Source organism: Apteryx mantelli, chromosome 5 (assembly GCF_036417845.1).
Source record: "Apteryx mantelli isolate bAptMan1 chromosome 5, bAptMan1.hap1, whole genome shotgun sequence".
NCBI lineage: Eukaryota > Metazoa > Chordata > Aves > Apterygiformes > Apterygidae > Apteryx > Apteryx mantelli.
In genome coordinates, this window is record NC_089982.1 from 75,745,658 (window position 1) to 75,766,432 (window position 20,775).

The 20,775-nt window shown below is 37.4% G+C and overlaps 1 protein-coding gene across 1 annotated transcript; it reads left to right on the top strand.

The window, feature by feature from the left end:
• The first annotated feature begins 59 nt into the window (after window positions 1–59).
• On the top strand, window positions 60–19,538 carry TRMT44 (tRNA methyltransferase 44 homolog). The gene is made up of 11 exons (XM_067298275.1): window positions 60–475; window positions 2,758–2,875; window positions 3,788–4,007; window positions 5,308–5,376; window positions 9,787–9,894; window positions 11,408–11,479; window positions 14,858–14,964; window positions 15,518–15,701; window positions 16,376–16,766; window positions 17,725–17,841; window positions 19,278–19,538. The coding sequence occupies exons 1-11, from the start codon at window positions 85–87 to the stop codon at window positions 19,508–19,510; spliced, it is 2,010 nt and encodes a 669-aa protein (XP_067154376.1). The 5' UTR covers window positions 60–84; the 3' UTR covers window positions 19,511–19,538.
• The last annotated feature ends 1,237 nt before the right edge of the window (window positions 19,539–20,775 follow it).

The following is a 20,775-nucleotide window of genomic DNA, read 5'->3' on the forward strand; positions in this document are numbered from 1 at the left end:
AATGACGAGAGCAGCCTGCGCCGCGCACCGCCTCCTCCCCCTCCCTGCTTCCCTCGCTCCCCCCGCGGCGGCGGCGGCGCGGCCATGGCGCTGGTGGCGGCGGCGGCCGTGCGGGACGGTGGCTCCGCGCTGCCCCGCGGCTTCTGGGCGGCGGTGCGCGTCTGGCTGGAGAAGCCGCAGGTGGCCAACAGGCGGCTGTGCGGCGCCGCCATCGAGGCGGAGGGGCCGGTGCGGCTCGGCGAGGGCGGCGGAGCGGCTCCCGCCGCCGCCGCCGCGACGGGGGGCGAGGGCGGGCAGGAGGCGCTGGAGCGGCTCTGGCGGGAGGTGCGCAGCGGGGACCGGCTGCTGCCGCCGCCCCTCAGGGCCTGGGGCGGCCCGGGCCGCGGCGCCGAGCTCCACGCGGTGCTGCGGGCGCTGCTGCCGCGGGCGCGGGCCGGGCCGCCCGCCGCGCCGCCGAGGGAGCTGGTTATCCAAGGTGAGGCGGCCGGGGGCGCCGCGCCGGGCGGGGAGTGGGGGCGCCGCGCCGTGGCCGCCCCTGCCGCGGGGCGCCGGGTCCTTCCCGGCCGCAGAGCCGGACTTGGGCGGCGCTGGCCGCGCAAACAGCTCGGCGCCTGAAATCACTGCGATTAACCTAGTTACAGACTTGTAAGGAATGACAGCGGCCTTTGAGAACGCAGAGCTAATAAAAAAAAAAAAAAAAAAAAAAAGCAGCTGTCACACCTGCCTGACCAAGTTTGAGCTGTGCGTGTCTAGTTTCGTGTTGTTTAGTATTGCTTAAAAATGGAGCTTAATTGTTTTTCCCAGGCATTTACTCTGTATAATGAAAATATGTAGTAGTAATTTCTCTTAAAATAAAAAACTATACATAGAGAATAGGAGTTGGAACCTGTTTAAGATCCATTTCTCAGACTGTGTTGTCGTGGGTTAGATTCTGCTGTTAATGTTTGGAGAAGCCTCGGAATTCCAGAGCCGGTTAAATTCGCTGCTCGGAAAGGCCTGTAGTCACTTATGGGGCAGGTGATGCAGAAAGGTCTTACGGCCTAGGGTGCTTGCTCAGGACTGACAGCAGCTTCAGAAAGAAGTGTGTGGTGGTGGTGGTTTATTTTTATTGTTTTGGTTTAAAGAAGAGATGTTCTAGAGCTACTTCTCCTTTTTCTTACAGATAGGATCTTTAGATTTGTTTGCTTTTTCTTTTTAATAAAGACTTTGGAATTTTAAATCAGGAGATTGACTAAGGATGGGCTGAGATAGTAAGATTTATGTTTACCAAGACTGTTAATCATCTTTTCCTAGCTTGCTAATAAAATTTTGAAATTCATTGAAATTTTGGCTACTCAGCAAGGATGACATTCTCAGTTTGGAGATTTGCAGCTGTTCCTTTTAACTAGCATCAGAATAAACATTCCAATGAAACATTTTCAGAAAAGAGAGCTTACTGAGTTATTATGTATGATTAATGTCCAAAGACACTGAAGCGTCTTTACCCCTTGGGTAAATAATTACTAAAAAGATTTTTGCAACTAGTTTGTAAAGTAACACATAGGTCTTTTAAGGCAGTAATGCTAATTGTTTTAAAGCAATGCCATATAGTAAATGTTTCTTACAGTAATATGGAAATAGTAAGTGTTTTTAGAGTCATTTTATAGGAAGGACATAGTAAAATAAGATGTTACGATTAAAAAGCAATAGCATGTGAGTACTAGGTTGTATCATGCCATTCATATTTTGCTGCAGCCTCCTTTGTTTTTATTTGTTGGTTATTTCAAATGAAGAACAAAAAGCCTGTTTTTACTTGTGGGTAGGAGTTAATCATGATATGTATGGGTGATAATAGAAAATGAAACCTGACAAATAGAAGTTGCAGAATATCTTCTTGAGAGCTGGTAGAGGCATTTAACGTCATGGCCAGCTGTTACTCTGCCCATCTCCACTGTCCCCAAATCTCTAATGTTTGGAATTCTGTCCCTGGACATAAACGTTTTGTTCTGTATATGATGTACTTTGTGTCTGTAGGATGGCTGCTGAACATAACTAAGTATAGAACATAATACGCGAGCCCTTACCTAAACTCAAGTCTTCTCAGGTCGTCTCTCTTCAGAGTTACCAATTACTACTATAAATGAAAGCTAGGGACACAGACTGTGTTTTACACTGTGCTTAGGATAGGAGCTCTAACTGGAGAAGCTGAATGTTGCTGAAACTGAAGTGTAGATATGCTTTGTTGTAATCAGACATTAGATACTGTGTTTGAACACACTAAAATTTCTAGATATTGATAGTATCATCGATTACTTCTTAATGCTGCACTGGTTGTATATCTATAACAAGAGTGATCTATCTGTCTCCACTAATTTGGAATGTGCTCCCAGTCTAGTCTTACTAGGAGGTGGGGGAAAGCAGCAGTTTTGTGCTAGAAAATGACTATGACAATATCTGTATTATATAGCTTTCACTGTATGCAAATGTTCAGATTTAAAGAATGTGATTAGTCTTAGTAATCAGGGTCTTAGAAATTTTGGAAAACATCATGCAGCAGAATGCTAGATTCTGAGAATTCAAACAGTTCAGTAGTTTCAGATGTTAGGCGAATGGAGAAATGAATCTGTTCTTAGCATTGTTCTTCTTTCTGCATTGTCTTAGACCTTGCCTTAGTAGTTTGCACTTATTAGGAAGGAAACAAAAACTTACTTTTTGTGGCTAAGCAACAGGATGGTTTGAACCATGGAATAATATTTCACTGTTTACGAATCTTTTCAGATGCCTTTAATGGGACTGTGACCTTTCTACCTTTGGAGGAAAACAGTGAAGGAAAGTACCAGATTAAAAAGTGCAATATTTATCAAATTCAACTTACACACATAAAAGATGAGGAATGGTAAGTCTGGAAGTGGGAGAGGAAGCAAACCCTTTGTTCAGGGATCACAGCATGTGCTGTTATTGGTATCTACTTGATTTGGTTTGCATAATTGGTTCATGATTAGTAAATAACAGTAATGATGTGGTCTTAATACTTAGTGTTCAATTGAAAATGAAACATTTGAAAAAACAAAATCAATGCAAAACAAATCTTTTTTCAATATTCAGTGTGTATATTGACTCTGTGTGTGTGTGTGGTCTAGAAAAAGTTTGAGAAATCTGACATTGAAGAGCCAGCTTACCCCCCTGAGAGAATTTGTGTTCTTTGGTTTTTAGTAAGCTTGAGGCTAGAATTGGAAATTTCTGTTTGGAACCTACTGAGCTTCAGTCATTAAAATATGGAACACTGCTGCTTCATCCTGCAGTGCGTATGAGGACATGATTATATCCACTGGTGGCTTGCATAACTTTAAAGAGACCTAAGTTAAAGATCATGAAATGTGCTTAATGATAATTTTTCCTGCTAAATTTACTGGTATTTTCATGAATTATTCACTGTTACTTGTTAGCCTTTGGATTAGCTTGTTGAATCAGGTTGTTCATCATATATAAATCCGTAGTCTGTTTTTGTGGTAGATCTAGAGTAGACTCTCATATATAGTGTTTGAGTTAGCAGATAATGGGCTAAAAAAATTCAGGGGAGACTGTTCCATTATTCAGTAAGTTCATTTCTTATTTTTTCTTTTGTTTTTGTGCATTACGTACTTCTTTATTCCTCAGTCTACTGTTACACCTCTGTTTGATCATCTGATTTTTCTCCATTTAAATAATATGACAGATAAATTTTGAATGATTTTGTTTTCTCTTCTCGAGGTAGCTAAGATATTAAAACACACTGTATTTATACAACTTTTTTATTTTATTTTGAAAGGTCTATGTCTATTATAGTGTCATCTTCAGAAAATTGGTTTTCAGATGGAATTGCATACCCCAAACTAGCGTGGCTTGGAAATGAGCTGCTGTCGAAACTGGCTAAATGGTCTGTGGAGAAAAAGCACAGTGAGTTTAAAAGTACGCTTTCACTCATTCCTGTGACAAAATACAGCAAGGTTTATCAAGAACTTAAAGAAAAATACAAAGAGATGGTAAAGGTAAGTTTGGCAATAAAAGGCAATCATAACATGCTTTTCTGGCATTATTTATTGTTTAGGTGAAACTGCTTCTTTCACTAAAAACTTTTTTTTTTTTAACTAAAAGAAGCAGTTTAATTTAAATGTATGTATTAGTTCAGGTTTTGTGATGTTTTTGTGTATGTAGAAGAAAAAAACAATTTGGGTTTTTACAGTATTTGGAAGAACTGAACTGGAAAGCAAAATTTTTGAGCCACTAACTGCCTGGCGAGTTAGAATATTTTCCAGAATGTCTCCCTTCAGATAAAAAAAAAAGCAATTCATGAAGTCAGTGGAGAAAGGCACTAAGTCATCTGCATTAAAAAGCACAAGTATGATACCTACTTCTCCACAGACTCCAAGAATCTGTAAGCAGCATTGGTTAGTGAGCAGGTTAAATTTCTTATTACTCTTAAATTTAGATGCTGTATCCACAAGTACTTCTGACTTGGAGGAGTAATGTTTTAGTAGTGTTTCATTCTTGACATCCTTAAAAATAACAACGGTCATCCTAAATAGTCTATGAAATAATATCTGTATCCTTATACACAAAACTTCTGCTACATACAAAAAATGGGTAAACATTTCTGTAAAATATTAGTGTGAAAATATTAAAAGGGTTTGCTGTTGATATTTTTATGCTAATAAAAAGATACATATTAAAGGAAAGCTGGACTTGTGGGTAAGGTACTGGCTTGTGAACAGGTTAAGTCTTCAACTCTGCAGTAAACATTGTGTACTCTTGAGCAGATCATTTTAATCTTTTTCTCAATTCCTCATTTACAAAAGAGGAATAATACCTCTCCTTTCTGCCTCTTTTGCATCACGTTTTGGCTTTTCATGCTCTTGTGCCAGGATGATTCTATGCCCTGATATGTTATGAAAATAAGCTTACCAATAACAATGTTATTGATGCTGCATGTAACAGGCAGAATGAGTATTTTTTTTCCTTAGAATTGCAGTAAGCAAAAGGATACATGGATGCTCTATTACAGTACAGTGAGGCAGTTTACTTGTTGTGAGTTGCACATATGGAGTCATAACTTTCTTGGAAACTTTATTAATTGAATGACAGTAGGCATTCTTTATCCCATTGCTCTTTTGTGTAACTCATAAAAACTAACAGTGTTTACATTCTTTTTGTATTTTTTTTAATGAGGTTAAAATGCAAAATTCATGAAGTTTAGAGCCTGTTAAAGGGTATGAGTATCCAAATCATTCTGAGCATACTATTCAAATTAGTTCAGGATGGCAGGGTAACATTTCCTCTGTTTTTCTGAAGGTGTGGCCTGAAGTAACGGATCCTGAGAAATTTGTGTATGAAGATGTTGCCATTGCTGCTTATCTGCTGGTAAGGAGCTGCTTTGTGTAAGTAGGAAAAAATAAAACTTCTCTCAAGAACATCATTACTTTCATTTTATTGTTATTGCATTCTTTAAAATAGAATAACATACAGTTATTACAGATCTGCAAAGAAAAAAAAGGGGCAGGGGAAAAGAAAAGTTTTTTGGTTGTGTTTTTTTCCTTTTTTTCATTTAAGAGGAGAGACAGTTCTTATTACAGTGTTCTCAAGTGCAACTTAAACAGTAGAATTTGTGGCTGTAACTCAATTCAAACTGAGTTTGAGATGCTCTTAAGCGTACTACCAAAGAAGGATAAAGTACAGATATTTACATATAATGAATGATTACAAAAAACAGGCCTTTAAAAATGGAATAAAGTGAAATGTGAGAGTACAATCAAAATTGGTGAAAGTGTTTTTTATACTGCCCTCTGCCACAAAAAATAAATGCAATAAATGAAAATTGAATTCAGAGGAAAAATGAAACTTCTCTGTGAACATGTCATAAAGATTTGCAATTCTCTATCACAGGAGGTTGATGACCTAAGCAGACTAACTGTATATTTAAAGTGATTAGGTCCAAAAGCACCGAGATGTCAGAGAAATAGTGGTTAGTGTCCAATCTGGAGATAAGCTATGGTTTTATACCCATTTCTACCACTTATTTGTTAATTAGGTACTAAAAATTTTCTCACTGCTTTGTCTTTCCCTGATAAAATTTCAGGTCAAATTCCATCCTCAAGTACAGTATAAAGGCCAACTGTAGTAGGTTTATGAACATCTAGGAATGCAGAGAGATGCTTGGAGCAGTTTCCTAAGGCAGCTAACTAGGAAAGAATCTATGAAAATGCTACCATGTACAGTCACTAGAAACTTCAGGTTTGTAGACAGCATCTAGATTTGTCACTATGTAGGCATGAAAATGTTTTCCTGACTACAGTCAGGAGTGCAGTAAGAGTATGTCTACTTTGAAATGTATGTAGAGACCTGTTGCATCTTCTGTAAATCAATATTTGTAAATAAGCTGTCTCATTTACAGAACTCATTGAGGACTAATTTATTTTGTTAATTGGCTGTTTAAACTTAGAACTTCAGTTTCTTATCCTGTAGAGACTTTTAGGATTGTCTGAGGAAGCCCGGCTGACCTACTTTCAAAATCTTAATTATTGAATTGGTGTGATAAAACTTTCTCCATCAAGTGAAATGCTGATCATGACATTCATTTGTGGAAAGATCTATATAATAGACATATCTTACATTATTTTTACCACTTTGATAGTATTAGTTGTTGAATGTTAAAAATCAGAAAATTCATTCTTGTTCATTATGAATTATAATAGTTGTGGCCACTGGAAAAATCTGGCATGATACTCTTGAAAATCTGTTTTGCAAACTTTTGTGCACATGAGTGTTAGTTTGCAGTGATAATGTGTTTTAGCTAAAGAAATGGTAATTTTCAAGAAGTTACTAAAATGATCCAGTAACTGGCTTAGCTAAAAGGAAGCTTAATATATGATATTAATAACCTAACTTCTTTGCAAAATTTTCAGATATTGAAACACTACATAGTAACTCATTGTTTAGAAATATTAAACAGGTGTTTAAAAGAGGGTAGGTCCGATGTTAACTCTTTATGGATTTATGTTAACTAGATTGAGATGATGGGGGGGGGGCTGGGGGCATCTGACCCTCATTTTATTCTGCAGTCATAAGAAGTTTACCAGCTGTCTAGGCACATGCCCAAAGAAGTACCTATTCACTTTGCATCATAAGGAGATCAGCAGAGAATGGAGGATAGGTTTGATCTGTGTAGGAAGTGGTAAGGGCTTTCCGGGATACAGCCCGGAGTGCAAAAGTGTGGTGACTTGTACATTAAAAACCACAAATGCAACCTGATATTCTCATGGGATATTTGCAATTTCTTTCTCTCCAATAAAACTGGCAAATTAGCGAGTGGCAGTTTTACAGACATCAGTTTTCTTGGTCAGGTATTCTTGACTATTTCTGCTTCATAAGAAAAAAATAAGTGTGCAGGGTTGATGAATGACTCTTTTGTAGCATCTCATTGAAAAAAGCTTATCTGACAACAATGGCAGGAGATTTAATTCATTTCCTGCAGACAAACATCTGGCTATTAAGATTAACTAGTTATAAATTACATAACTATATAAAACTAACTACTTTAATATGGAGCAGGGCCTAAAACTGGGCTAAAAGCTTTGAGTTCACTTTGGTTGATCTAGAATTTGGGGCAACTGAATGTTGCTAGGCAAGTTACTTGTTGCCTATTCAGTAGAAAGTGATGTTACATGTACTAATCTAGTACACAGAACTTTTTTTTTTCTTTTTCTTTCCTCAACTCTGCCACCAGTTCTTTCTTTACCTTTTGTACAATGGGTATAAATACTTTCATGGTGCTCCTTACGGAGACACCATTGAAGCTTACTTGCTACTTCCCTTACTTCCTCTGTTCACCTTGTGTGCCCTTTATTTTAGCAGCTTATTTTACATTTATGCTTTTCTAGCCCAGCGTTGTATAGCTGTGATTTATTTCAGCTTCTAGTGACTCAGAAGTGAGTGGAGGATGCTTAATAGTTCATGATAGGCTTGATGTTTTGCAGCATGTTTTTTTTTTTTTCCCTTCCATAAACAGTTTAAAGCCTCTTTCCTCCAGTTGATTTCTCTGTGAGTGCAGTGACTGCCTTCTGTCACATCTGCACTGTCTCCCAGCACTCTCCTTTAATTTCCAGTATCCTTTGCAGGACTATTAAAAATTGGGAACGTACCTGCTAATCTGTTGCTGTTGTAATGCCCTCCTTCCAAATTCATTTTGGTCAGTTTCCCTACCTGTGTTGTACCTAACTGAGACAAACTTTGACAGGTTGAGAATCTATTGTTGTACTGGGTTTTGAAAATAATCTTTATCCTTGTCACCGTATGTTAATAATAAGCCATGGGTGCTTATGAATAGCTCTTTGACGCTCGACTGCAGGATCCTAGAGATGGGATATCATGTACTGTAATGCAAATTAAGTCTAGATGGGTAAAACACTCCAGTGATATGTGTGGGTTAGATGAGTGGACAGTGAGGTGGATTGAGACCTGGCTGAATGGCAGAGCTCAGAGGGTTGTGATCAGCAGCACAGAGTCTAGTTGGAGGCCTGTAGCTAGCGGTGTCCCCCAGGGGTCAGTCCTGGGTCCAGTCTTGTTCAACTTCTTCATCAATGACCTGGATGAAGGGACAGAGTGCACCCTCAGCAAGTTTGCTGACGATACAAAACTGGGAGGAGTGGCCGATACACCAGAGGGCTGTGCTGCCATTCAGAGAGACCTGGACAGGCTGGAGAGGTGGGCGGAGAGGAACCTCATGAAGTTCAACAAAGGCAAGTGCAGGGTCCTGCACCTGGGGAGGAATAACCCCACGCACCAGTACAGGTTGGGGGTTGACCTGCTGGAAAGCAGCTCTGCTGAGAAGGACCTGGGAGTGCTGGTGGACACCAAGTTAAGCATGAGGCAGCAATGTGCCCTTGTGGCCAAGAAGGCCAATGGTATGCTGGGGTGCATCAGGAAGAGTATTGCCAGCAGGTCGAGGGAGGTGATCCTCCCCCTCTACTCAGCCCTGGTGAGGCCACATCTGGAGTACTGCATCCAGTTCTGGGCTCTCCAGTACAAGAGAGACATGGAGCTACTGGAGCAAGTGCAGCAAAGGGCTACAAAGATGATTAGGGGACTGGAGCATCTCTCTTATGAGGAAAGGCTGAGAGAGCTGGGCCTGTTTAGCTTGGAGAAGAGAAGGCTGAGAGGGGATCTTATCAACGTGTACAAGTATCTGAAGGGAGGGTGTCAAGAGGATGGGACCAGACTCTTTTCAGTGGTGCCCAGCGACAGGACGTGAGGCAACGGACACCAACTGAAACACAGACGCTTCCATCTGAACATGAGGAAAAACTTTTTCACTGTGAGGGTGACAGAGCACTGGAACAGGTTGCCCAGAGAGGTTGTGGAGTCTCCTTCTCTGGAGATATTCAAAACGCGCCTGGATGCAATCCTGGGCAACGTGCTCTAGGTGACCCTGCTTGAGCAGGGGGGTTGGACTAGATGATCTCCAGAGGTCCCTTCCAACCTCAGCGATTCTGTGATTCTGTGATATAGTTGCACTAAATTCTGCAGCAACCTGCGTTGATGAGACACAGTAATGCCTAATATGCGAATCTTATAGCTTAGGCAAGACAGAGATGCTAAAGTGTTCAGTTAAGGTGTTAATGTTTTTGAGCATGTGTTGTGATAGCACTTAAGATGCCTGTATGAATTTTTGTGCTCACAGCTGAGCACCAAAACTGTTAATGAGGTTTATATAGAGCATGCTTTTAAGGTAAAATTGAGACCATAATTCTAAAATGTTTTCTTTTCTTGTATTAGATTCTTTGGGAAGAAGAGAGAAAGGAGAAAGGTTTGTTCAAGAAACAGTCATTTGTAGATCTCGGCTGTGGAAATGGTCTACTGGTTCATATTCTAAGCAATGAAGGGGTAAATAGAGTGTGTGGGTGTGTGTTTTCTTGTTTTGTTTTGTAAAAATAGTGTTATTCAATATTATTCTGCTCTCCTTTTATCTCGCATGCAAATAGCCAAAATTCAATTAATTCATATAGTAATATGAATAGGATTTTGTCATTCTATAGCTACCAGCACAAATCCTGGCAGAGGCTTAGAAGCCTTTTATTTATTTATTTTTATTAGTGCAATTGGTTGCCCTGAAGGCTATTTATCTTTTTCAGGTAAGAAACAAAGAGGGGAAAAAAAAGTAGTGATGTAGTTTAATCATGCTTTAGACATAGCGAAAAGGAATGGGAATCTTAAAACAGAGATTCTCTCTCACAAGAGACTTTAAATTAGATATTTTTTGTAAACTTAATTTTGTTGAAGCTGAAGTCTACTCATCATGTCTTGAAAATGTTTTTCCATATCTTCAGAAACAATCTCGGTATTTGTAGTTGTGAAAAGACCTAACAATGCACTATGTTTTGGGGAGTGAAATCAGAAGTACAGCAAAACTCAGTTTTTTTTAATGCATAATTTTTGAAACAAGCAGAAAAGAAACAGCAGAAGATTTTTGAAACAGCAGAAAAGGTCACTGAGATTCAACAATACCCAGTGAAGTTTAGTCTGTCCATTTCAGAAAATTGTCTTTTCCACTGATGGGAAAACATGGTAACGTGTGTAGAGGAAATTGATATCTCCTGTTGGATCAAATGGTATCACTGGAAAAAATGGCCAGCTTTTTAAAACACAAGCTCTCTATCCTTGTGTGGTCAGAAAAATTTGGTCTAATAAGAGATTATTTTCCCTATATGTGCTTCTTTTCTTATGTTATTAAATTGTTACTGCTATAGCATTGAGAAGCATGTTGTTGATGAACAAAAAATCCAGTGTCTTAGAGTTACAGGAAACTTTTTTTAATAACTGATTTTGTGAAAGTATTAATTTTGGTCACCTATTGCACAGGGTTCTTGGAGTTCAAATACTATTGCTTATGTATTCTTTGTTTCTTACTTTAGTTTCCAATCCTCATTTCTTTTCCCATTAGTTCACACAGGGAAAATGTGTTTGGACTCCAACAACCTTGTTAACTTCAGTAGTTGAAGGTTGTTCTCCCAGCACAAACTACTTTGACTGGACTCTTCCCTGAGCCCCAGGGACAAAGCACCCATTACTACAGCAGTAATACTAACCTTATGAAAGGCTTTGTTACAAAAATCCGACTCTCCTTATACTTCTAAAAGCAGGATTTTCAAGAACAGCCTCAATAAATAGGTGTGCCGATATCAAATTACAAACCAGATAGATTCTAAATGTCTCTTAGTCTTTTCCTTTTGATTTGATATTCAACTTCTCCTGAAATGGTGAAGCTGTTTTCATGTGTCTAAATTTTAGTGTGAATTAAATAATCCATGTTTATATATAGTTGTAGTGAGCTTGTATGAAAATTTCTGGTAAAATTAGTATTTAAAAGTGATACTTTGTTGTTGTTTAAATATTTCAGCATTCTGGTAGAGGCATTGATGTGAGGAGAAGAAAAATATGGGACATGTATGGATCAGAAACTCATTTAGAGGTATTATGCAAATGTATGTCAATCTCAGTCATTTGTAACTTTATTTATTTGTTCGTTGCCTGAGGCTGTGTTCATGCAAATATAATCAAACGTATCGTGTTATATAGATTGTTGTCTACAATGGTCTATGGACTTGGTATGATGACAGTCATCTGTCCTGTGGTATTGTAAGTTGTAAAGAGAATTGATAGTTAGAGCAATGCAATATCACATCCTTGCACATTTTCAATTTTCTTATTTTTTCAGCTGAAATGACTAGTGTGATTTTTCTGTTTCTATTTTCATGCACATCATGAAACTTTTTTGCTGAAAGATCAATATTCAGCAGCATTCTTTGCACTGTTGAACCTTTATAAAAGAATTAATATTCCAAGTTATGAGTAGTTTATTCCTGAATTAATAACAGGCTACTCTGAAAGTGGTTCTGACCTTCTAGAGTGCTCTGTGCTGTTTTGCGACAAAATTGTTGAACCTCAGAGGAACCAATTCTTTGCTGTATTGACTTTGTGGTAAGTCATTGAAATAATAGCCTGCAGAAAACTGGACAGGCAAATGAGTTTGAAAGAGGGATTATATTTCAAATTCCACATTAGCATGTTTATGAGAACAGAAACAGTTCAGCACAGGAACATTCACTTTAACTCCAGCTGTTCTTGGTCTGATATTCATTAAAGCTTGGTGCTGATGAATGGTTGCCCTTTGGAGGTGAGGTGTTCCTGGTTTCTTGTTCTCTAGATTTCAAGAACTTCTCACCCCATTCTCTCAAACATCCTCTATGGCGTTTTCAACTTCCATTATGTTAAAGGAATTTTCCTTCTATAGTTACTCTATAGTAAAGTTGTTTAAAAATGGTATTCAGTGTATCTTTGAGTTCTAACAACTTTAAACAAACAGCAGTTCTCACTGTTGAGAGATGGAGGAAGGGTGGGAAGTTTACTGTTGTGGAACCCTTTGCCACCCTGCCGTTTTGGGTGTACATTGCCAAAATTGCCAAATTGTTTTGTGTAGTCTACAACCAGTTCTTATTTAAAGGATTCAAGACAAAATAATCTAAAACACCAAGCCACAGTGCCACTTCATTCTCTTTATACTATTAATACGGTGTATTTTCTGTTTTTTATTTATGTTTGTACATATATATTTTAAAATATATATACACACATATATAAAAATACATACATAAAATATAAATATGCTATAATATATCTGATCACACTGTGTTTTCCTTCTTGGTGTATGTCCTTTTTTCTGTCCCAGTTGCTTTCTGTATTGCAGAAAACAGTGAATTTTGCATATTTATTTCATATTAAGGTTTGGCCATTTATAATTTCTTAGTTTTCTTGACTCATAGGAAAATAGCAGAGCATCAACTGTCAGTCTTTGCAGTAAAAGAATATTTTTGTTTTTCTTCTTTCAACTAAGACAATAAGAATTCACACAGAACATTTGAAAAAAACAGACAAAATAATAAAAATATCAAAAATTTGCATATGAGCAAAGTACTAATTTGCATGGGAGGGAGTTGGGAGGAAGATTATATTTCCTCCTTCCTGCTTGTTATGTAAGGCTCCCTTAGCCACAGGAGTGACAGAAGAAGAAAGCACCTGCTTACAGCCTTTTTGTTCCCCTTGGAAGTTAATTCTGTTTTGATCTTTATCTAAAGCATGAGTTGCAGGATGAATATTGCCATCTGTGACATTCAGTGCCAATACTAACAATATAGATGAATGTAACAGGTGGCATGCTGCATCACCAAACTGCTGTCAGACATGGTGAATGCAAATTTGGTATTAACAACTGTCAGAATGTGGAATATGGCACTGATAATTCATGCTATGTCTAAAATCAGTAACCAAAAATGAAATGAAACGTAGGTGTAATTTGTTTAATCAACCATACGAAAACATTTATCTAACACTTGGATTAACATATACTAACCTGCCAACCACAAGTGTTACACATACATATTATCTGAATATGTATTTACATACTACAAAAATGGGCAGAGATATAGTGATTAAAGTGGACAATGATACACCATACTGACACTTAAAACACCCAAAGTGTAGTGCTTTCTGAAGAGAGAATATGGGATGGGTTAGAGGTATTCTGATGTTTCTGAAGTCGTATACTAATTCTTTTGAATTTCTGTACAGATACTATTTTGCATGTGTGTGAATGTTGAGCTACAGAAAATACATAAACATACATAAAGTAACATAAACATACATAGAATGAAAATATTGGAACTGTTTTTAGAGCTTTCCCTAAATATCTGTGAAGGTTTACATTTCAATCAGGATTATTTGTTTTATGTTTATTTTTTTAAATCTTCCCAATTATTGTGAGATTGATACACATTTTTAGAGAAGAATATGTAACTTTATACTATAAACATCTTCAATTGCTTTTTTGCTGAGCTTGGTTCTCTCTTTTTAAATTTTTTTTATTTTTTTTACTTTGGGTTTCTTGAGCTAAACAGAGTTCTTAGAAACATCTGAACATCTGGGTAAGAATATGTGAGTGCAAGACAGACAATTAAACATTTAAAGGCACTCTGGAACTTTTAAAATTCAACCCATATGAAGAATTCATCATGTTTCATACAATATCTGAATAGAGGCTAATTATTATTCTCTGAGGCAATATTGTGGTGGGAGGACTTCTGAACTGATATTTCAGGCCATGTGTGTTGAATTTCTGCAAGCGAAATGCTTTTGTAAAGACTGCCAAATAAGCCACCTTCCTCTAACTGGTATACACCTATTGCTTCCCCCTTTTCCTCCTATTTTGGTGAGTATCATAAGATAATTCTAACACAGATCGGAAGAGCATGGACAAGAGTGGAAGTGTTGCAATGGATTAGGTTCAATGTATGCGAATGACAGGGTGAGAGGCATGGTGTTCTGTATATTGGGAAGCATATTTGGAAGAAGAGAAGACAGTAGCGAAACTTGTTCCAATTAATTGCTAGACCTAGATTAGTGCTCTAAAATGCAGCAAATTAAACAGATCTTTCTGAAAAAATGAGTCCAGAAATACATGGCACAGAACAAGAATGGCAAGGAACCAGAATCTGGTGAATGTTGTTTATTTACATATTTTTAGGGTGCCAAATATCTTTTATTCCACTCTTTGTCTGCCAATATTTTGTGGGTTGCTGTTGCTTAATTAATTCTTTGAAGCTCTAAAAAATTACTGCCTGGCAAAAGTGCAGACTGAGGAAAATATTGATAGCTTCTGTGCTTCTTGTTCACCTTGTATTTGTCTGCTTATAGGATTTCATATTGTTTCTTAGTGCTTTATTAAGAAATAAAATGTATTCAAATATAATATTTACTTTTTGTTGTTGTTTGTTGCTGCTGTTGTTTTTCTCAGGAATGTACAATCATGCCAGGTGACAGTCATCTCTTCCCAGATATTGACTGGTTGATAGGAAACCATTCAGATGAATTAACACCATGGATACCTGTAATTGCAGCTAGGTATGGGAAAAAAAGGAGTTTAATTAAAAACATAATCTGCCCATGCATGTTTGGTGAAAACTGCAGTTGTTGCAGCTACACCTGCTGTCCTTTTTGCAGGACTTGGTGCCCATGATGCCAGCTCATTACCCATACAGCTTTTCTTCTTTAATCCTGTAAAGACGTGTGGAAGTAATATTTGTTTCATTGTAGAATTAAGAATGTTATAGCATTTTGGTTTTGAAGTTCAAAAATGGAATTGATTTTCATTCTTTAGATTTCAGTCTGGTGAAAAATTACTGTTGTGTCCTACCTTTCGTTGAACTGTTCTGCTCATGACAACCAGTTGCAATAGGTTGATACCTAGAGATTTAGTCCCACGAACCAATCTACTACAGTAATTTGCTATAGCAAATAATTTGCGAAACAGTATCTTTGTTTATACAAATACAGTTACTGAAAGAGGAACATACTTATATTATTTCTTAAAGCCCTGTCACTTCATAAAAATTGCCATTATTGCTTGTATCTAATGGGTTTTTACATTTATGCATGTTTATCATCCTTCTCGTAGGTCTTCCTATTCTTGCTGCTACTTTGTGCTGCCATGTTGCTTCTTTGATTTCCATGGAAAGTATAGCCGAAGACAAAGCAAGAAGACTCAGTACAGAGAATATCTTGATTTTGTTTCCCAAGTGGGATTTGTATGTGGCTTTCATGTAGAAGAAGATTGCCTTAGAATTCCCTCAACTAAAAGGGTAATTTTTTTTTTTAATAATGTTGCTAGCTGGCTGAAGCATATGGATGTTTGTTCATTATTACTGTTGTGTAAGACCAGGCTATGGTCAACTGCATTACTTCAGACAGTGTTCTCTGAAGAGAGGTTAAAAGTATTCATTTGTTTCTTGGGTGATCTGCTATATCAAACTTAAGGTCATAGGTACAATTCCAAAGATGACAAAGAGTGGAAGGTTTTATGGTTATTTTTTATGCATCTCTATGGGATGAAAAACTTTTACACTCACTTTTCACCTTAATTTCCCAACTGCCTTTGTTGGTTCCTTTTACCTCAGTTATTGCTGATTTTTCATGTCCCATGAAATTCAAAGTGAAATATTCTCAAACTAAAAAGAGGTGTTCAGCCTTAATCTTGTAAGTAATCTGAGGTTCAGGAAAAATCTTTTTGTTCTTGTTGGTTGTATGGTGTGATGGATTATGGTTTGATTACTAGATTTCTTCCATGGTTCCAAAATTAAAAAATTGAAAGAAAACCCACCTCAGACTAATGAGCATTGAGTTCCAATGAACATCTCCTTTAGTTAGATTTAAAAACCTGGTAAGTCATGTGCAGGTTGGGGGACTGTGTATAAACATGGGACTCTATATAAATAGTATGATAGAAATAATGATTTACCTGTTTCTGCTAAAATAGGTGTGTCTTATTGGGAAAAACAGGACCTATCCACCCGTGCAATGTGCTCTGATTGACAAGCAGATAACACAGTATATTCATGATCATCAGACTTGTACTCTGGTCACACATGACAGAAGAGCTGGATTTAGTCATAATGATGCCTCTGACAATGTTTGCAAAGAAGCAGGCACTGAATTTCCTGGAAATGAGCCTGAGACCGCTGGTAGAATTTGGATGCCTGGATTTCAACCTAGGGAAAAAGTAGAACAAGTCAGAAATTGTGCTGCTCTCCCTCGGGATTTTGTAGATGATGTGGTTCTGAATGTGGCAAACTTGCTGTTAAATGCAACCCAAGAAAAATCATGCTGTGATACACACAGCGCAAGTATGAACACCTGGAATCAAGGAAGTAAGATTGTTTTTCCAATAAATCTACATTATTGTAAGTTTAGTATGTGAATAGATTTTAGGAAATAGAGTGAACAGTAATGTAACAATCTCTATCAGCAAGGGCAAAAAATAATGGCAAGCACTGCTGGAAAGACAATCAGAGGCCTTTTTTTAACTATATCTTTTTGCACACTGGGATGCAAGTAAGTCATATAAATTCTATTTTGTATTATTTGCTTTATATTTTCCCTCTACACTTAAATATAATATTGATTTTGGCTTAGTATTTAAAAACAAAACAAAACTGCTCCCCATTGCCCAAAACACATCAGTCTACACCTATTTTGGGCGAATATTAAGTTTGTTTTTGGATAGTCACATAATAACTGGCTATAATTCTCTAAGAAATGTTTTGAAGTGCCATTTGGTCACCATCATGACTAGGAATGTTTAGTTAGTTTAGTCCCAAGGAAAAAGAATAGAGGTTTCTGTTAATTTTATAAACACAGTAGTTCTAGAACACTGCTATCTTCTTTCTGCTTTCCTCCCTCCGTGTTTATTATTTACTTCACTGTCTTCTGTCATATGTTAATGTTCTAGGAGATCCTGAGTCAGAGTCTCTGTACTACATGCATGAAAACAGTGCTTAGCACAATGAGGATTGTATATTACTGTTTAAAAAAAAAAAAAAAAAAAAAAAAAAGGCGTGTGTAGGGTGGTAAATTGCGTCTTACTGTGGAAATTCTGACTTGAGTCCTGAAGAATGAAAGCTTCCATTTTACAGACAATATACATATAAAATACATACCAAGCATGATACTGGGAGCACAAAGTTGCTGCAGTGCTTGTAGGTAATTCATAGATTCTGTTTGTAATTTTTGATTTATACAGAAGTTAAGAGTTCATGGGAGAAGCAGGGCATTTTAGTGTTTTTTGTATATATATGTATTTAATACCTACATCGTTATTTATTGCAGAAAGCCTTTCCTTGAAAGAAGTAGCAGAGCACTTAAATAAAGAGACTTTAAAAAGGCTAAAGAGTGAATATGGAGGCCTACAGACACTGCTCAAGAACAGCCATCAAGTATTTGAAGGTAAAGACTAGAGAGATTTTTTTTTTCCTGTTTTTTAATAATGTGTTACATGGCTGCTCTATGCTTCTCTACTTTCCATTGTAGTGGGATGTTTTTAATTGCTATATATATCTTTGTGGAAAACTGGGTGGTGCTTATGTATTGCTTTATTGCTCCAAGATACTATTAGTTAAAACTCTCCTTTGAATAAGATTGGAAAGGCAGCTGTCAGCAAAGAGTTGTTCTTAGACCAGTTGTGTCTGAAAAGACAGCTCTTTAGCAGGGCAGCCCTTTAGTTAAAGTGGTTATTTGGATGCTATAGCCTAACTAGAGAGAACTTTTCTTTTTCCTGTAATGATTTGGGGGGGGGGGGGCAGGGAAGGCAGTCAAGTACAGAGTAATTTCACTGAGATTTAGTCGGAACTTAATAACCCCACAAAATAAATGCCAACACAGAATAAAACTAGTCTAGTAAAGAACCTTTAACTGTGTGAGGCTTAATGTGTTTAATTAGCCTGGATAGCAGTTTACAGAATACAGAATGGCATGGGTTAAATGTTCCAAGCTACAAAAGTGTGATAGAGAGGATATAGTTTTAGTAGAATATGAAAATAGAATATGACAATTCATAAGTGGTAGATTCTTCCATCATCGTTTTCACTGTTTTTTTCTTTACATTTTTCTTTCTTTTTGTTACTTTTTCTTTGTTCTGTTCTGTTTTGCTTACACATGTAAGGAGTTGACAGACGTTCACAGATAAATCTGTGTACAGCTTATGGTCCTGACACAGTAAACGAATAAAAAACCCCACCAAAGTTAAGAACCAAAAAGAATCCCTGGTACAGTGCTGAATCCCTGTTAATTAGGATGGTTCCTACCCGTCGACTGTTGGTTCATATGCAAGATTAGACTTGCCAGCTCTTTTGTGCAGTCTGTACTTTGGTCAGTTGAACCTTTGTCTTTGTAAGAGCATTTCTTTCTAGTTAAAGTTGCAGAAGACTCTTACTGGATTTTTGCTGCTGATTGCATTTTAAATGTGGAGTAATGAAGTTTTGAACAAGGGAAAGATTGATGTTTATAAAGTTGAAGGTTCAGGAGTTGCAATCTGAATTTAGAGGATTTTAATTTAAATGATCCTAAATGGTATTTTTTTAAAAAGGAAGACAAACAAACTCTCTGTAAAGATGATAGAAAGAAGCCTCAGGCTGTTCGATAGGACAGCAAAACATCTCACAAGGGCAATCAATCAATTCTTCTTTAGACCGTGTCTACATTATCTCAGTTTGTTGTGCACATCTTTCTATTTCTGTGCAAATTATACATTTTGGTTTTGCCCGAGTGATCCATTTGTAGCATATGTATTTTATTCACAGGATGTCACTATGCATTTTTTTCCAGTACAATTCCCATGACTCTCTATTAACAGCTGTATTCTTTTGTTTGTTTTTAAATCTTAGTTCTAAATGGGAGAGTTCATATTCGTGACTGGAGAAAAGAGAAACCATCAAGGAAAAACAAGCCTGAAGTAAAACGACACCTTTCAGCTGAAGCATTTAAAACGCGTCTCTGTTGGTTTTTCATTCATCATCCTGATGGCTGTTCTTTGCCTGCTGAATCTTGTCCGTATGCTCATGGGACTGAGGAGCTAAGACAGTCTCAGATTATGAAAAAGAAAAAACATACACAATAATAAAATGCTGCAATTTATTTTTAAACAACTTGTGTACATGAATGGATTTATGATTGACTTGGACTGCCTAGTGCATGAACACCTGTATGATAAGGTTTTTGTTTCATTCATATGTATTTTATTTTCCAATTTCTTTATAAATTCTCCTGTATTTTTTTATTTTATTATTAATTGAGAGAGAGGATGGTAAAGTATGTATATACTTTCAGATTTTGTTTACTTTTAAAAGATGTGGCTTGTCTCACATGCATTTGCAATACACTTTGAGTAACTAGAAAAGTAAAAATCTTAAAATCATAGGACATTGTGAATCATCTTTGATCAGTTCATTTGTATATGATGATGTACCTATGAACCCTGCAAATTAACTCAAAGCTTTCCAGTAGGATTTATGCTTTCCTATTACTCACTGTGGCTCAGTTGGAGTCAGAAAGTAGAGAGATTTCATTCTTTTCTGACTTGTGATAGCCTTTTGTCCCTATTACTATCTCTCTTTTTTTTTTAATTTTAATTTTAATTTTTTTTTTAATTTTAAGTATCTAAGCATAGTTAAGTGTATAGTGTGTAGTCTGTCTAATAATATTAGAATGGAAGGGGGCATGCTTGTCAGATAACAGAAAGAGAAGACTTTTGCTGAAGAAATTACAATGTAACAAGATAAATTAAGGGTAAGTTACTAAAGGAGAAATTTGGAAGTGAGAGCGAGGGTGTAGCTCTGGATCCTACCTTTCTCCTATAATGAGGTTCGAAGAGTGGGTAAGCTATGCGTGCAAGGAATTTGAAGAATAAAGGAAGGAAATAATTGAAGACAAAGGAAAAAGGAAGGGTGGCACTGAAAACCTCTTTCAAAGCAGTTCCAAAGACACTTTCCTCACAGCCTTTGCTTTAAACCAAAACTTTTTTACTTTTAAAACAGGCTGCAACCCATAGCATGCAGAAGAAGGGACTAAATCTGGCACCTGACCCCTTACTCAGAGATCACTTACCATGCTATCCACCTGCCAGGTAGTACAGCCACGTGGCCCACCTCCAACAGGAGCTGTGGTGGACTCTCTGGGCCTTCCCCAGCTGCTGTGCTATGCAGCATTGTATATCTTGTCTTGAATTTAAGACTAATGTGTCTAGTGCTTTGTCCCAGAGATTACAAAACCTACAAATTTGGGTGGGGTGAGGGAATCATGCTTATAGTGGATCCCGCTCTGAGGGGAAAGCCTGCAGGATGTAGTTCAGTGAGGGTTATTGGACCTAAGGGAAAGAGCAATAGC